This window comes from Sinocyclocheilus anshuiensis, unplaced genomic scaffold (genome assembly GCF_001515605.1).
Source record: "Sinocyclocheilus anshuiensis isolate Anshui unplaced genomic scaffold, SAMN03320099.WGS_v1.1 scaffold1255, whole genome shotgun sequence".
Lineage (NCBI taxonomy): Eukaryota > Metazoa > Chordata > Actinopteri > Cypriniformes > Cyprinidae > Sinocyclocheilus > Sinocyclocheilus anshuiensis.
Window position 1 is genome coordinate 436,435 of NW_015540914.1, and position 14,076 is coordinate 450,510.

At 37.2% G+C, this 14,076-nt stretch overlaps 1 protein-coding gene across 1 annotated transcript in view; it reads right to left on the reverse strand.

Moving 5' to 3' along the window:
• The window catches only part of LOC107689274 (protein patched homolog 1-like), a 74,239-nt gene extending 67,058 nt beyond the window's left edge, over positions 1–7,181 (reverse strand). Inside the window, exons 1-2 of the mRNA XM_016487222.1 lie at positions 6,674–7,181; positions 4,799–4,991 (exon numbers count right to left, since the gene is read on the reverse strand). Coding sequence (XP_016342708.1) covers positions 4,799–4,991; positions 6,674–6,841 — 361 coding nt within the window. The 5' untranslated portion in view covers positions 6,842–7,181. The remainder of the gene's footprint in view (positions 1–4,798; positions 4,992–6,673) is intronic.
• Between the last annotated feature and the right edge of the window lie 6,895 nt (positions 7,182–14,076).

The following is a 14,076-nucleotide window of genomic DNA, read 5'->3' on the forward strand; positions in this document are numbered from 1 at the left end:
GAGAAACGCCGGTGAAGACTCCCTCCTCAAAGAGAGCCCTCGGAGAGCAAGCATACGCAGTGACAAACGCTCGCAATGCGGGCAGTCAGCTGACTCTGCAGGGTTTTGCTCCCAAGCAGACAACACACAAACTGTGTGTATCCCCACCCGAAATGTAGTGCGGGTAGGGAAGAACACACAGCCTAATATACTGCCAGCTCTCGCTGTATGTTTGTCTACACTCGTATTGGTAAAATAAAGAATGATAATGGACAGACAACACCAAATAAGACTGACACACACAAGAGCGCTTGCTGAATGACAGAAAGCTGACGCCGTTTTCACCGCACGTGCTTTTATACTTCTTGGTCGCTACGTCACCCCGCCCGTGACGTCTCGCCCATCCATTGGACTGATTACACATGTGATTCAGAGCGTGGTCACGCTGGAGGCATTCCCGTAGCATTTCGACGCAGCTCGAGTTCCTGAAGGGGAATCTAGTCCATAGTCACAGTTGCTTTTTACATAGTTACATAATTATTATCTCTATCTCTAATTTGAATACAATGTTTTTACATGAAGTACTACGGTTTTAGGGCAGGCACACAGACCCCAATTCTCCAAACTTGTGAAACCTTGTTCAAACTTCAAACCCCTTAAAGCCCTCAGGGCTCCACATGCATCCCTTACAGTTCAGCCATGTGTGTCCAAGCCTTCCTGAGCACATCCAAACAGGGAGAATTCCACTAGATCCCAATCTCTTCACCACAATGTGGGGAGACCACATTCTTCAGCCACTTCCTTCATATTAAAAAAGGACTTCCCAATATGAACTGCAGGTTATATACTCCACACCGCAACTCTTAACCATCCTCATGTTTCACTGGGAAACCAGGGGAGGTTTGTCAATATGTCCACACCTGTTGAATGTAAAGGCATTTTCAGCCTACAATTCATGTCAAATGAAAGAACTTAAAGAGTAAACATCTGAAGAGAGAAAATTAAATGGCTCTACTCATAAAACTCAATCAAAAACTTGATAAGGGTTAGTATCAAATCTGCACTAAAAAGAGCTAATAGACAAACAACTACTTAAAATATGAATAAAATCAACCCAAATTGCACGTCTTCCATAATACCCAGATTAACTGCACATTGATCACTGATCTAATAAATTCACACTGCCCCCTGCTGGGTGTATGAAAACATCTGGCTGGTTAAATTACTCATTTATTACCTTTAAATCGTTCAACTCCTCTTCCACAGGAGGGCTAGCGTAGTAGTAAACCTTCTCTCATCATAATTGGCGTTAGCTGGAACCCCTCACTCTGCACCCAGGTCATGTAGCCAGTATCAAATGAGCTTTTAAATAGCGGAGTCTCCACTCGATGACCTCAGGTCCTAAGGGACGCAGCCTCGTGGCCCCGAGCCTCATGCTCCCCCTCTCACCCCCCACACAAGAGAATAGGACAACCCAAACAAACCCTGATATCTCAATGATTTCACTGCGAGAGCGGTCCCTCTCAAAAGTGTACAGAAGGGGAAGGCATACAGGAAGGCGAATGTTTACGTGAAACTGTTTTAATTAAATTCAGGCGGTGCTGTTATTTTCTTTATAAACTTAGAGCCTGTGATTTTGAAAAGCAAAAAAGATGGCTACTCATTTAATCTCCCAACTAGTTTTTTTTTTTTAAACATCTTAAAATGTCATATACAACAAGTCAAAATAAACAAGTTAAAGCCATTATTTAGATTTTTTAAAAATAATAAAATAAAGATCCATTTATACATGTTTTTATATTTAAATATATACATTTAATATATATTTATTTATAAAATAAGTATATATAAATATATTTATTTCTCTTTCTGCACAAAATCTAACCTGAATAAGTCTGCTAGAGGTCCACAACTCCAAACATTAGCGTCCAAAACATCAAAGCTGCATTCATATCAGATCAGCGCGAGGATTCAGCCAGTGACTCGAAAGCTATGACAACATTATCTACATCAATCATTTAACACTGAAAATCTGTGGAGCAACCAAACAAATTATAATGGTTGGAGCATAACAGCCCTCAATGGCAAGTGATGAAAGCCAACATGAGATCACACTGAATCCCATTCAAGCTGAACTTAAAGGAGAGTAAGAGACACGGCTTCAACGAAGGGGTCATTTGGAGGTCCATAGCAAAAGACTGTTCCAAACAAAACATAAACATGCATCCTAATGGACGCTGGGCCGACATCTCCCAGTGCAGAACCTGGCCAACCAGAACTAATCTATCCCTCAGCTGTGGAGTTTAATCTAAACAAACAGATCTCAATGTTACTGCATCTGGAAGCTGTCATGTGCTTCGACATGGGAACAGCTGAGGTGTGAGTGAGTGTGTGTCCAGCAACCAACTGTCATAATTCATCTGCAAACCTCCTGCACTTCTTGCAAAGGAAATGTGGGAGCCAGGATAAAACTGCAGAAAGGATAAAGCTCTGGTTTAGCAAAGTGTTTGTGATAAGGTTCACACAAAAATGACTATACTGTTATACTGAGAATATTACTAAAGATTTGTGACATTCCACACACCACAAAATATTTAGCATTAATGCAAACACTTTTCTCTCAAGGGGCAAACTGAGGTTTAAGCATCTAGGCTACTACTGCAAAAGGGTTCCAAGATGAGTCTCATGTAGGGTTGACCAAAAAAATTTCAGAGATCCTGCACCTGCTCCATTACCATAGTAGCCTTGAGCAATCACTTGCTGCTCCAGGGGAGACTTCAACTACAATAGTGTAATTTAAGTTGCACTGGATGAAAAAGTATCTGCTCAAGGGCAAATTAGTAAAGTTTAAAAAAGAAAATAAAAAAAGAGGTCAATGAGATCATAAAGCCAATAAAATTATTCCCTTCTCTGAACAAATTGCAGAAATGCAGCTTTTAAAAATAATCTAAATTTAATTCCTTAAATGAGCACGAACATAAAAATACCTAAAATACTTTTTTATAATTTACAAAGTAGTATATCAATATATATACTTAAATATCCTATAATATGCACACCATATGCATATATACTTTCAAAATTCAATATTTTTCTCAAAAATTACGGCCACTCACTCAGCCCAGTCTCACAAATGCCTAGGCTATAGTATATACCTCAGACACAAAATTAAAAAAGCCAACTACAAGGAGCAAATGTGGAGTCATGAATATTTATTTGCTATTTTTAGTTATAATTTAAAGTTAAGAAGTGTCAAACAGACTTAGTGTTGCAAATCAAAAGGTTGTGTTTCATTAAGAACAACACATTTTCTTTATGTGCCTAATCAAAGGCATTTTCTCCAAGGGAGGCAGTGCCTCCTCCTCAAAAAAAAAGAAAAAGAAAGAAAAAGAAAGAAAACTGAGGAGAAAATAATTTATTTAACAGTATAAGAACAATATAAAAGACATTTAAGTGATCGTTTAGTGTAAAAATCACTCATTTTTCTAAGGTAATATTGTTTAATGGGTGCTAACTAAAACAATACTGGGAAAAGTCACATGACAGGACATATCTTTTAATGATATGTTCAATTATTGTTGACAATCTGTCAATTATAATGACATTATCATTACAACGGCCACCTATCATGCTCGAAAAAGGTTAGCAAATAGGACAGAATAGGTCAAAATGGTGTGAATTTATAAACCAGTTATGGAATAAAACGGCTCACCCACTCAAAAACATCACTATTTTCGACTTGAAACAATGATCTACAGCTAAATAAGAGCTAAAAAAAAGGTAAAGTATGTTTATATAAATACACAAATATTACAGTGCTAGTTGCCTGTTTATAGTGTAAGGTAAACAGTGTTTCATGTTTACACAGTTTTTGGTTTAAAGGTACATCATGTAGAAATATAACATGAATTTATATAGGACTAAAAAAACAAAATGCAGAGAGGCGACTGACTCCATTTCATAAATCTACCACACACCACTGACTTCATTATCAGTAATGGATTAACATAATTTACAGTCCAAAACACCCTGAAAGCCAACTCATCCAATTAAAATAACTTCATATAAAAATAATGACTGTAAAATCAACTAAAACGAAAGCCCTCATATCATATAGTCTTACCAAAGGTTCTTTAGACTTCAGGAATGCAGATCAAAGAACGGCCTTTTTTCCCCTCCCTCCTTCAAAAAATCACCACCCACACTATGGCCCCAACATCTCACAATTGAATTATTAATAAAATAAAACAACTTTCTTTCACACGTTCATCACACTGCCTATGCGCTGTAGTCTGTGTCGGGTCTGGGTGCACGTTTCTGCCTGCAGTTCGCTCGGTTCCTGAAGAAACTCTGAGACAAATCTTTTTGGAAAGTTGAACGCTGTCCAAAACAGGACCACACACAGGCTCTGTGAGCAGCACGGATCAGATTCAACTGCTGGAGGCACACACACACACACACACACACACACACACTTACTCGCACACACACAAAATGGCGGCTATTCGTGTTAAAAACAATCATATATCCACTGATGTATGGAATTTAGAAGCAATCGGCGGACGCGCGCGCTATAATGTTCCATAAACAGATATGGAACTCTGGTGCTTCTTGCGCGCGAGGCAAATTCGAAGAGAGAAACATTCTTTTCACGTTTAATCTGGATTTCTGCCAGATTTCTATACAATAAACAATTCCTTCAGCTTACATGACAGACCCCCTCCCCACCCACCGCTTCAGGTCTGCCTTTAGATTAACGTTACACTTGCGGGGGGAAAGAATTAGAAAGGCTTAAAGTACAAGGAAAATAGCTTCTTACCTTCTACCCAGAGTTTCTCCACGTCCGTCTCCAGATTAGCTGCCCTCAAGCCAACAGCAAAAGCTCCGAATATTAAAAGGCCCACAACTAAAAACTTTCCACAGTTCTTTTGTATGTAACAGCCAAGTTTAAACAAAAGTCTTTGAAACTTTGCTCTCAACCACAGTGGCGCTTTCCTCCCAGTCGCCTTCCCCTACAAGACAAGAGAGCAAATATTAAACTCTCACCACCTTGTTAAAAAGATTAAACTAAATTCCATCATTGCATAGTCGACTTTCGACTGAACTGCAGAAAACAAGCTAAAATGGCACTTAGGGGGCTTAAATAACTGTATTATCAGGAATAAACTACTTTCTTCCTTTGAAAGTAATTGCTTTAAATGTATTAAACAACTAGAGTTGTATACAATATCACCCATAAAGTCTTAATTAAAAGTAGCCTCTCGACACGTTCAAGCACTATTTCTGTGGCAAGCCATTTTAACATTTATTCCTCAGAAATGTTTCTTTTTATAAATTCTTAATTTTAATTACTAATATGTAATCCAATCATGACTAGTATCTTTTTAATTGCCACTAGTAATAACTGTTTTTTAGATACTAGTAGAACTGAGACTTAGTCCTTTGCAACTAGTCGCTATCCCAATAGTGACAAGTAGGCTAACTATTCTGTTGTGTCGTGGCAAATTTGAATTCTCTAACTACAGACAAGCATCTATTCCAGTATTACTTGTAACTATTCATTAGGAGCAAGTACTTATTCTTTAGTTACAAATATCTATTCCAGTTTTTCTAGTACTAATTAAACAAACGCTAATACCTATTCATTAGACACACGTGTGTATTCAAGTTGATACTAGAATGATTCCTAATCTTACCAGTAAGATTTTAAATTAAATACAATGTAGATGTTATGACTGGTAATAACATATGACTAGTAAAAAAAAAGCCATAACTAGTCTTATAATGTTACAAGAATTACATAGATTCAGGTCTTATAAATACGTGATAGAAAAGCTAGCACATGTACTAGATAAAAATTAATTGTCATATCTGAACCACAGATTCTCAAAGAATTCAATGGCAAATGCCACCAATAACAGTTGAATAGTTATTTGTCACTATTGGGATTGTGACTAGTAGCAAAACAATGAGGCCTATTAACTAACAAATGGTTATTACTAATGAAACTGAAAAATAATTACTTCTTAGTAAAGCAATTACTAGTAACAAAAATAAATACCTTAATTCCAGTGAATAAATGTTAAAACAGCTTGCCATACTAATTGTACCATTCTCTCAGTACAATTCAAATGAATTCTAGTTCCACGAATAACTAAAAGTTAATCTGAGTCTTGCTGCAGTGTGACAGGTTGCATCCTTTGGACACTGTATCAGGGAAACAGGTTACAATGTCCAAAGTCATGCAATATCGGAGATGCACGTGGGTCGCATAGCTGAAGGGACGCGTTGTGATGCGAGGGAGTTACGACAATATTTGTGAACTGAAGAGGGCAGCCACATGGATCGAGCCTGATCAGTGCGGGGTGAAAACTACTCCCCGTGTAGATCATATCTGAGGGGGCTTCAATCAGTCGGTAAGGGCCAACATCACTAACACTTTAGACCCTTCGCTTCACGTTCAGAGCTCAGCTTCTCGTCTGACAGTTATGTTTACGATTACTGAATCGCGACAAATGGACACAACGGAGAACAAATGCAGCGAATCCCTCGAGCGGCTACAGGTTGCTTCCCGCATAGACACCCCCATCGGTGCCGTGGCTATCCCGTTACCTAGCGACTAAACTAAAGTTGAGCACTTTGTCAGAGCATTCCCAACAAAGTCCAAATGCAAACGGGGCAAACATAAAAGCACCTCTGATATCTGCTCCAATGCAAAGGCGGCATCGCAATAGCTCGGCCGCTGCAAATACTCCAAATCCGCCGCGGCGGTCCGATAGTTGCCCCTATTTCTCCGCGTTAACCTCGGCCGATCGGGGTCTCTGTTTTCCTGCTCGGAGGACACATTAACAGCCGAGGCCATGTTGCAAAGTCTGCGCCGAACGTCTCGTTATCCGCGCTAGTGTATTTCCCCGCGAGCGTTTAGTGATATCCGAAGAAAACCAAGTTTGTCTCTCGTTGATCCCAGATCCGCGAAGCACTTCATACTCCTGTTTGAGACGGCGAGTCAGAGTCTGCGCCTTCCATTCCAACATTTCGCGAATCTGGAGGTCTCCAACAATTCCCCACTTTCACGCCGTCCGCTGGAAAGTCCGTGATATCAGAAGGCGAAGTGGATGCTGTGGAAACGTAGATCTCTCGGTGGCTGAAGCATTCTGTGATCTATGTGGTCCCTCCTGAGGCCGCGCGACTAGGCGATCTCTGAGCGATTCAATAGATGTGAAAAAAGATCACTCTCCATTCGGAGACAGAGGAGGGGCGTGGCAAAACCACTCGAAATCCTGCCTCCGGGGCTGTCAGATGGCCGGGGTTCCTGGGCTCTGATTGGTTCCAGAAGGGCAAAAATTACTCAGCAAACACGACTATTATTAGCTGCTTAGCAACAGCTCACCAAAGTAGAGAGACCACCCAAGCCGCGAGCCCTCGTGTGTGCATCTCAAACTTCAGAAGAGTCTTAAAGAAGCAAAGCCCACTTTCTGCAGAGTCCGAGCGCGTGAAGAAAACCCCAAGAGCAGAAAAGCACAGACGAGCCGCTTTCTGGTGAAGAGGCAACAGAACGCTTGTGCCTTTTCTTTCTTTCTTTCTTTCTTTCTTTCTTATTATTTATTTATTTGCTTTCTCTTCTGGTTTGTTTCTTTGCTTTTTGTTAATTTTCTTTCCTTCTCTTTCTTTCTTTCTTTCTTTCTTTCTTTCTTTCTTTCTTTCTGTTTGTTTCATATTGTCTTTCCGTCTTCCTTTTTTCGTTCTTGTTTCTTTCTTACATTTTTTGTGAATATTTCTATTGTTTTTCTTTCTTGTTTTCTTATAGTTTCATTTGGCTATTTTTCTTTTTATGCTTTCTTTCTTGCTTTCTTTTTTCCACCAAAACATATTCAGAAAATAATTCTTTGATTTTGCAAGAAGTTGTGGCCATACTTAGCAAAGCAATTGTATATCTAATTTAAGTTGTTAATTTCCTGAACACAAGTTAGTCCTGATTAGTTTCTTTCTTTCTTTCTTTCTTTCTTTCTTTCTTTCTTTCTGTCTGTTTCATATTGTCTTTCCGTCTTCCTTTTTTCGTTCTTGTTTCTTTCTTACATTTTTTGTGAATATTTCTATTGTTTTTCTTTCTTGTTTTCTTATAGTTTCATTTGGCTATTTTTCTTTTTATGCTTTCTTTCTTGCTTTCTTTTTTCCACCAAAACATATTCAGAAAATAATTCTTTGATTTTGCAAGAAGTTGTGGCCATACTTAGCAAAGCAATTGTATATCTAATTTAAGTTGTTAATTTCCTGAACACAAGTTAGTCCTGATTAGTTTTAAGCAGTAGAGCCAGTTTTAGAATTTTGCTTTCATAAACATGAATAGAGCGCCACCTAGATTACATAATTTGTGGATGGTTAATATCAATTTTAAACCTACAGTTTTTATATAGATGTGGTTATGTGTAATAATACATACTTGTTTTCATACAGCAAACATACATTTTACATTTGTCAGACTCTGTTATTCAAAGCAATCAACATTGCATTGAAGATATACCCTAATTTGATCAGTTCATGCATTCCCTGGCAATCAAACCCACGACCTTGGTGATGCTCTACTGTCTGAGCTACAAGAATGCAAAATACATGAAACATGATTACAATCAATTACATATTCACATCCCGTGCCAAATTATAGACAAGGACTGTAAGCAATTGTGTACTTTACTTGTATTGCCTTCCCTTTCCCAGTCCCAGCTGGGCAGTTTGAATATTGGCCATACTGAGAACACTAGCTCCTGGCTACAGGGCAAAGGGAAAATGCAATTAATGAGAGTTGTCTTTTACAGTGCACAGGTGGGCTACAGTTTGAACAAGTCTGTGCCAAAACATGGGAATTCCTTGTCTTGCTGCCCCTTTTTCATCAAGTGTATTGTGTAAACATGACACAGGTTTTATACTATGTATATCACACATCCAAAAAAAAGTTTATGACTACTGAGAATGAAAAATCTGTCTCGTACCAAGCCGCAATGCTGCTCTGCAATACATCATGATTAGTTTTCCTTTGCATTACTGAATCTCTTATAAACACAAAGCACATTATTTAACACAAAATAATACAAATATAAGCAGCTATATAGCGCTATATAAACACTGAATGATGATTGGAGTGGTGATGTCATCAGTTTAGGAGACTATGGGAGGAAAGCCTTGACATTAGTATGAAAATGAGATATGAAGAATCCATTTCCTATCCCACCCCACCATCAGGAAATTATTACAGCCATATTATTTTCCTCCAGAAAGAAAAAAAAAACTGGACCATTAGTCATTAACTTCCTCTGCTGGATTTTCTGAGCTATATGATTTGTCCTGAGCGCTATGTTTCACTCAATCTCTCCCAACAGTCCTGTAGTTTGCCATGGTTCCCACTACAGCGATGTACCCATGACTTTTCCCATGTTTACTCTATAGCACAAGGTTGTGCTCAATCACACAGATGTGTTTGACAGCTCTGAGCACTTCTCTGCCAGCGTTTACACTTTCCAGTTTCCTCTGCGATTGTGTGGCTCTTGTATAATCAGTGTGACACTAAAGGAGGGCACTTCAGAAAAACTCCCTATTTACCTTTGCACAAAGGCTGGATGTTTTCAGTGGTGGAAATGTTTTGTTTTGTATTGTGTGGTTTTTTTTTTTTTTTTTTGTTTTAAATTTATATATATATATATATATATATATATATATTTTTTTTTTGGGATTTAAATGTAATAACAACAAATGTTTAGGTAACTTTTGAACAATTTCCTCAGAATTATTTTGGGGTAAACATGAATTAAAATGTCATATATCTTTTATTTGTGAAACACAAGATTTACATTTTCCCTAACGTGTTCCAAAAATTTACCTTTGATCAAGGCAAATGTGATACTGAAAGTGACAAAAAATATACAAGCCATTCAGTGAAAGAAAGAAAGAAAGAAAAATAAAGAAAATTTAAAATTAGTGTCCTGACATTCTTTTTGTTTGTAGTTTTTCTGTAAATCCCTTCAGAGCGGCTGGGTCTCCAATGCCTAGATCCTGATCTATGTTTAGCCTACTGTCTTAGTAATCATAATTTTCGGGCTTAAGTTTTGACCCTTCCCATATTTTAAAAAATTCCGAAGTATGCACACAAAAGGTCACACATGTATTAAGTAATTACACAATATATTTCTATACCTCATGAGAGGTCCTTGAAAATCTCACTTCACAGCTGTGTGATGTTTGTCCCGCTCTACAGACTCTCATCGGAAATACTGTCCATAAGGACAGAACATATAAACATGATTTGCTTCACTATTCAAATTTATTTGCATAATAATGGATGGTAAAATCTGCCAAAAGAGGACCTGACGGTTGAATAATCTTACAAAGACTGTATTAAAAGAATAGTTCACCCAAATATAATAAATTTCCAGAAAATGTACTCACCCTCTGGCCATCCAAGAAGTAGATGAGATTTGAAGAAATTTGCCATTACATCACTTGCTCACCAATGGATTCATAGCAAGAGAATGGGTGTCGTCAGAAAAAGAGTCCAAACAGCTGATAAAAACATCACAATAATTCACAAGTAATTCAAACCATCAATCAATGTCTTGTGAAGTGAAAAGCTGTGTTTGGAAGAAACAAATCCATCACTAAACTTTAAACAGTCACTTCTGGCTAAAATATCCAGTCCATAATCCATAATAATGCTTATTCCAGTGAATAATATCCCTTATTGTCCTCTCAGGTCAAAATCCACTAACACATTTGTTTAGAACTGTTTTGGACTGTGTTCGCTTGTAAATGGTGCTTGATCTGTGCATATTTTTCTCCTGATTCAGACGAGATGACTTTTTCACTGGAGAAAGCAATATGATGGATAGAGGACTCAAATTTCAGACAGAAGTTAAAATGTCTTAGTAATGAATTTTGGTTGTTACAAACAAACATCTCTCTTTATAAGGAGTGGAGTTGTGCTTTTTTTGGACTCTCATTCTGACGGCACCCATTCACTGCAGAGGATCCACTGGTGAGCAAGTGATGTAATGTTTAATTTATCCAAATCCATTCCAATGAAGAAACAAACTCTACATCTTTGATGGCCTAAAGTTGAGTACAATTTCAGCAAATATTCTTTTTTTGGTAAACTATTCCTTTAAGCTTATTATAATTGGTCAGTTCAGAGTAAAATACTTCAGGCGTTTTGCTGCAAAAAACAAAATACTCTCCAAAAACAGACTCATTTTGGAGTGAATTATATGATGACGTGACTCTCCGCAAGTACCTACAGCTTGTGCGCATCTCTGTGGCTCTGAGCCCTAAAAGACCCTCTGTTCCTTGAAGCATTTTCAGATTGGCAAATATAAAGTAAACACAGCTGGCTGTAATATATGTGAATTCATTGGCTGCATCATGATTATTTAGGCAAAAAAGTTTAACATATACAAAGCTCGGCAGCTGATTGAGGTTCTCAGAGGTGTACTGTCTTTATAAAGAAACCTTTATTTATTGAGAAATGGTGAGTGTAGACTCTGTGCGGACAGGTTTGTATTGCAGTCTCTTGAATCTCTTTCCTAACTAATTGTATTATTCTAAACTAAATCTCTCTGTCTGGACGCTGCCAATATTACATATATCTGTTTTACACATCAGCTATGCAATCTGTCACCGATGTGACATCATTTATGGTTATGTAATTAATATGCACGCCAGCACCAAAAATTTAAGACTTGCAAATTGAAAGAGAGCTGTGCGCATCATTGACATTTATGAGTATATGAGAATATGTCCTCATGTTAAATCAAATCTGATGTTTTCAGGCTCTGACTTATTATTCATCATGTTTACTATTACTTTTGACATATGACAGAGAGACATCTGTAGTCATTTACCACAGGCCATGCTTGGATTATACACTCTGGGAAAAAGCATGAGCAAAATACCACACTCCAGTCATTATTTAGATGTCATTGCTTCGAACTCTATTCCTATCCCTTCATCACACCGTTTTATAAAATGTAAAGTAGCCTACAATGCAAACCTCTCCCACTGGCTTTTCAAATGTGTGGTGTTTATACACAAAAGCTGTTTTGAGGTCCAGTCAGTGCCTGCCTTGTAGATTTACAGCCTGCTTTCGTCAGCACACAATCGCTGGTGACTCTGAGAGCCTGTTACACTGTAAAATCCAATAGTTTACCTTACTTAGATTTAGTTAGTTACCTTTACTTAGTTGTTATACTTACTAGGTTTTATTAAGTTACAGCTACTTTCAAGGCAAATAAAACAATTTACTTACTGTTTTGAGTGACCCTTACTTAAAATATTCAAGTAGCCACAAAGGAACCAATGATATTAATAAACCAGTGAGAGGCAGCAGTGCACTAATATGTTGCTAATGTGCAACATAACAACAGAAGAAGAAGAAAAGAAAAAGAGTCTTAAATAACCTTTCACCCATTTCCTCCATGTCTGCAGTTATCTTTCACTAGTTGCATTAACTCGTTTCCCAAAGTCATCTTGAATGTTGAATTTTCAATACAACTGAAATATTTGAGAGAACATCACACAAGCTAACTTCATAAATTGATGTTGATTTTCCTAAAAAATTTTTTTTTTTTTAATGCACCATTATAGTGATTAGCGTTCCCTTTGGTTGTACACTTGGAACTTGGTTTACATTACTATAATTTTCTTTCTGTTAATGCAGCAATGCATCATGAAGTCAGAGTTATTTGATTTCAAAGGAAGAACAGTAGTAAGTATATTGCTTTTAGAAAGTGACTTATCTTCTAATTAAAGCATTAGTACATTTATGGTGTGTGTTTATTAAAACACTTTATCAAATTTAATTTTTCATAAATATCATTAGATGCTTTTGTTTGGGTTTATATAATTTTTAAATAGTGTGTGATAATATGTTGAAGTCACACACAGACTTAAACATTCAGCACGCGAATCACAACAATGGTAACAATTCAAGTTCATTTATTTTCATTACTTGTAACAATAACCATTTTATTTGCTCTTTTTGATGTGCTACTACTGACACAAGACAGCAAATAAAATTGTCAAATAAAATCAACAACTGTAAAACAAAGCAACTGTATAATTTATTCATGCCGCAATGCATTCTGGGAGTCAGTGAGTAGCTATACTAAGTCATGAGTAAACCTACATGAAAGGATCAAGTACCCCCTACAGTTCTTTTTTAGTTACTAGAACTCTCGTGTAAGTAAACTATACTACGTAAGCATTTGTCAGTACAACATACTATTCCTATTTCACTTTACTTAGTTTTTTCAAGGCAATCGGTTTGCATGCTTTTTTTAAGTAAGCCCAACTAATTAGATTGTACAGTGTAGCACTTATGAAATAATTTGGGAAAAACACATCACTTACTGATCAAGTGATTGGGTGAGAGGAGGGAAGAGGTGGTGCAGATGTTGACATCCAGATGCAAGTCTGCAGGGACCAGAAACCTGCAAGGTGATATTTTGATGGAGGTTTCTTACAATAAGACCATGCTATTGCATATCACACATTATGTGTATGCTTTGTGTCCTTTTAGCCAAAGCCTATTAATTTTCAGACTGAAATATGAATGCGGAAAGACGGTAAATTCTTAATGTTGAACGTACATTTGGTGTGACTAAAAATCTACTGCCTTCCTCTTTCCTACTTTTGTTACAATAAACTGTACTCACATAACAGCAATGTTTGTATAATATGTCTGCAAAAAGTAACACTGCCATAATAAGTAGGGCAGATGAATGATCTTGTGCCCTGGGAGATCTTTTAGGTATATTCTCATGCACATTCATGCACTATAACTTACAGTAAAAAGTAGTTTACAGTATACTATTTGACAAAAAAAACTAAATTGCATTTAGTTTCATTACATTGCAAAACACCTTTCTCATTACCATTTACTCGCACTCTTATTCCAATCTTGTATGACTTTCTGTTTGGATAGAGGAAGATTTCAAGCTTAAAAAAAGACATGAAACTGTAAACGTATCATAAAAGTCATCCATAGGCCTACAGTTTTTAAGTCATCACATTATAGGCTTATGCAAGGAACAGACCGAAATTTAGTTGATAATT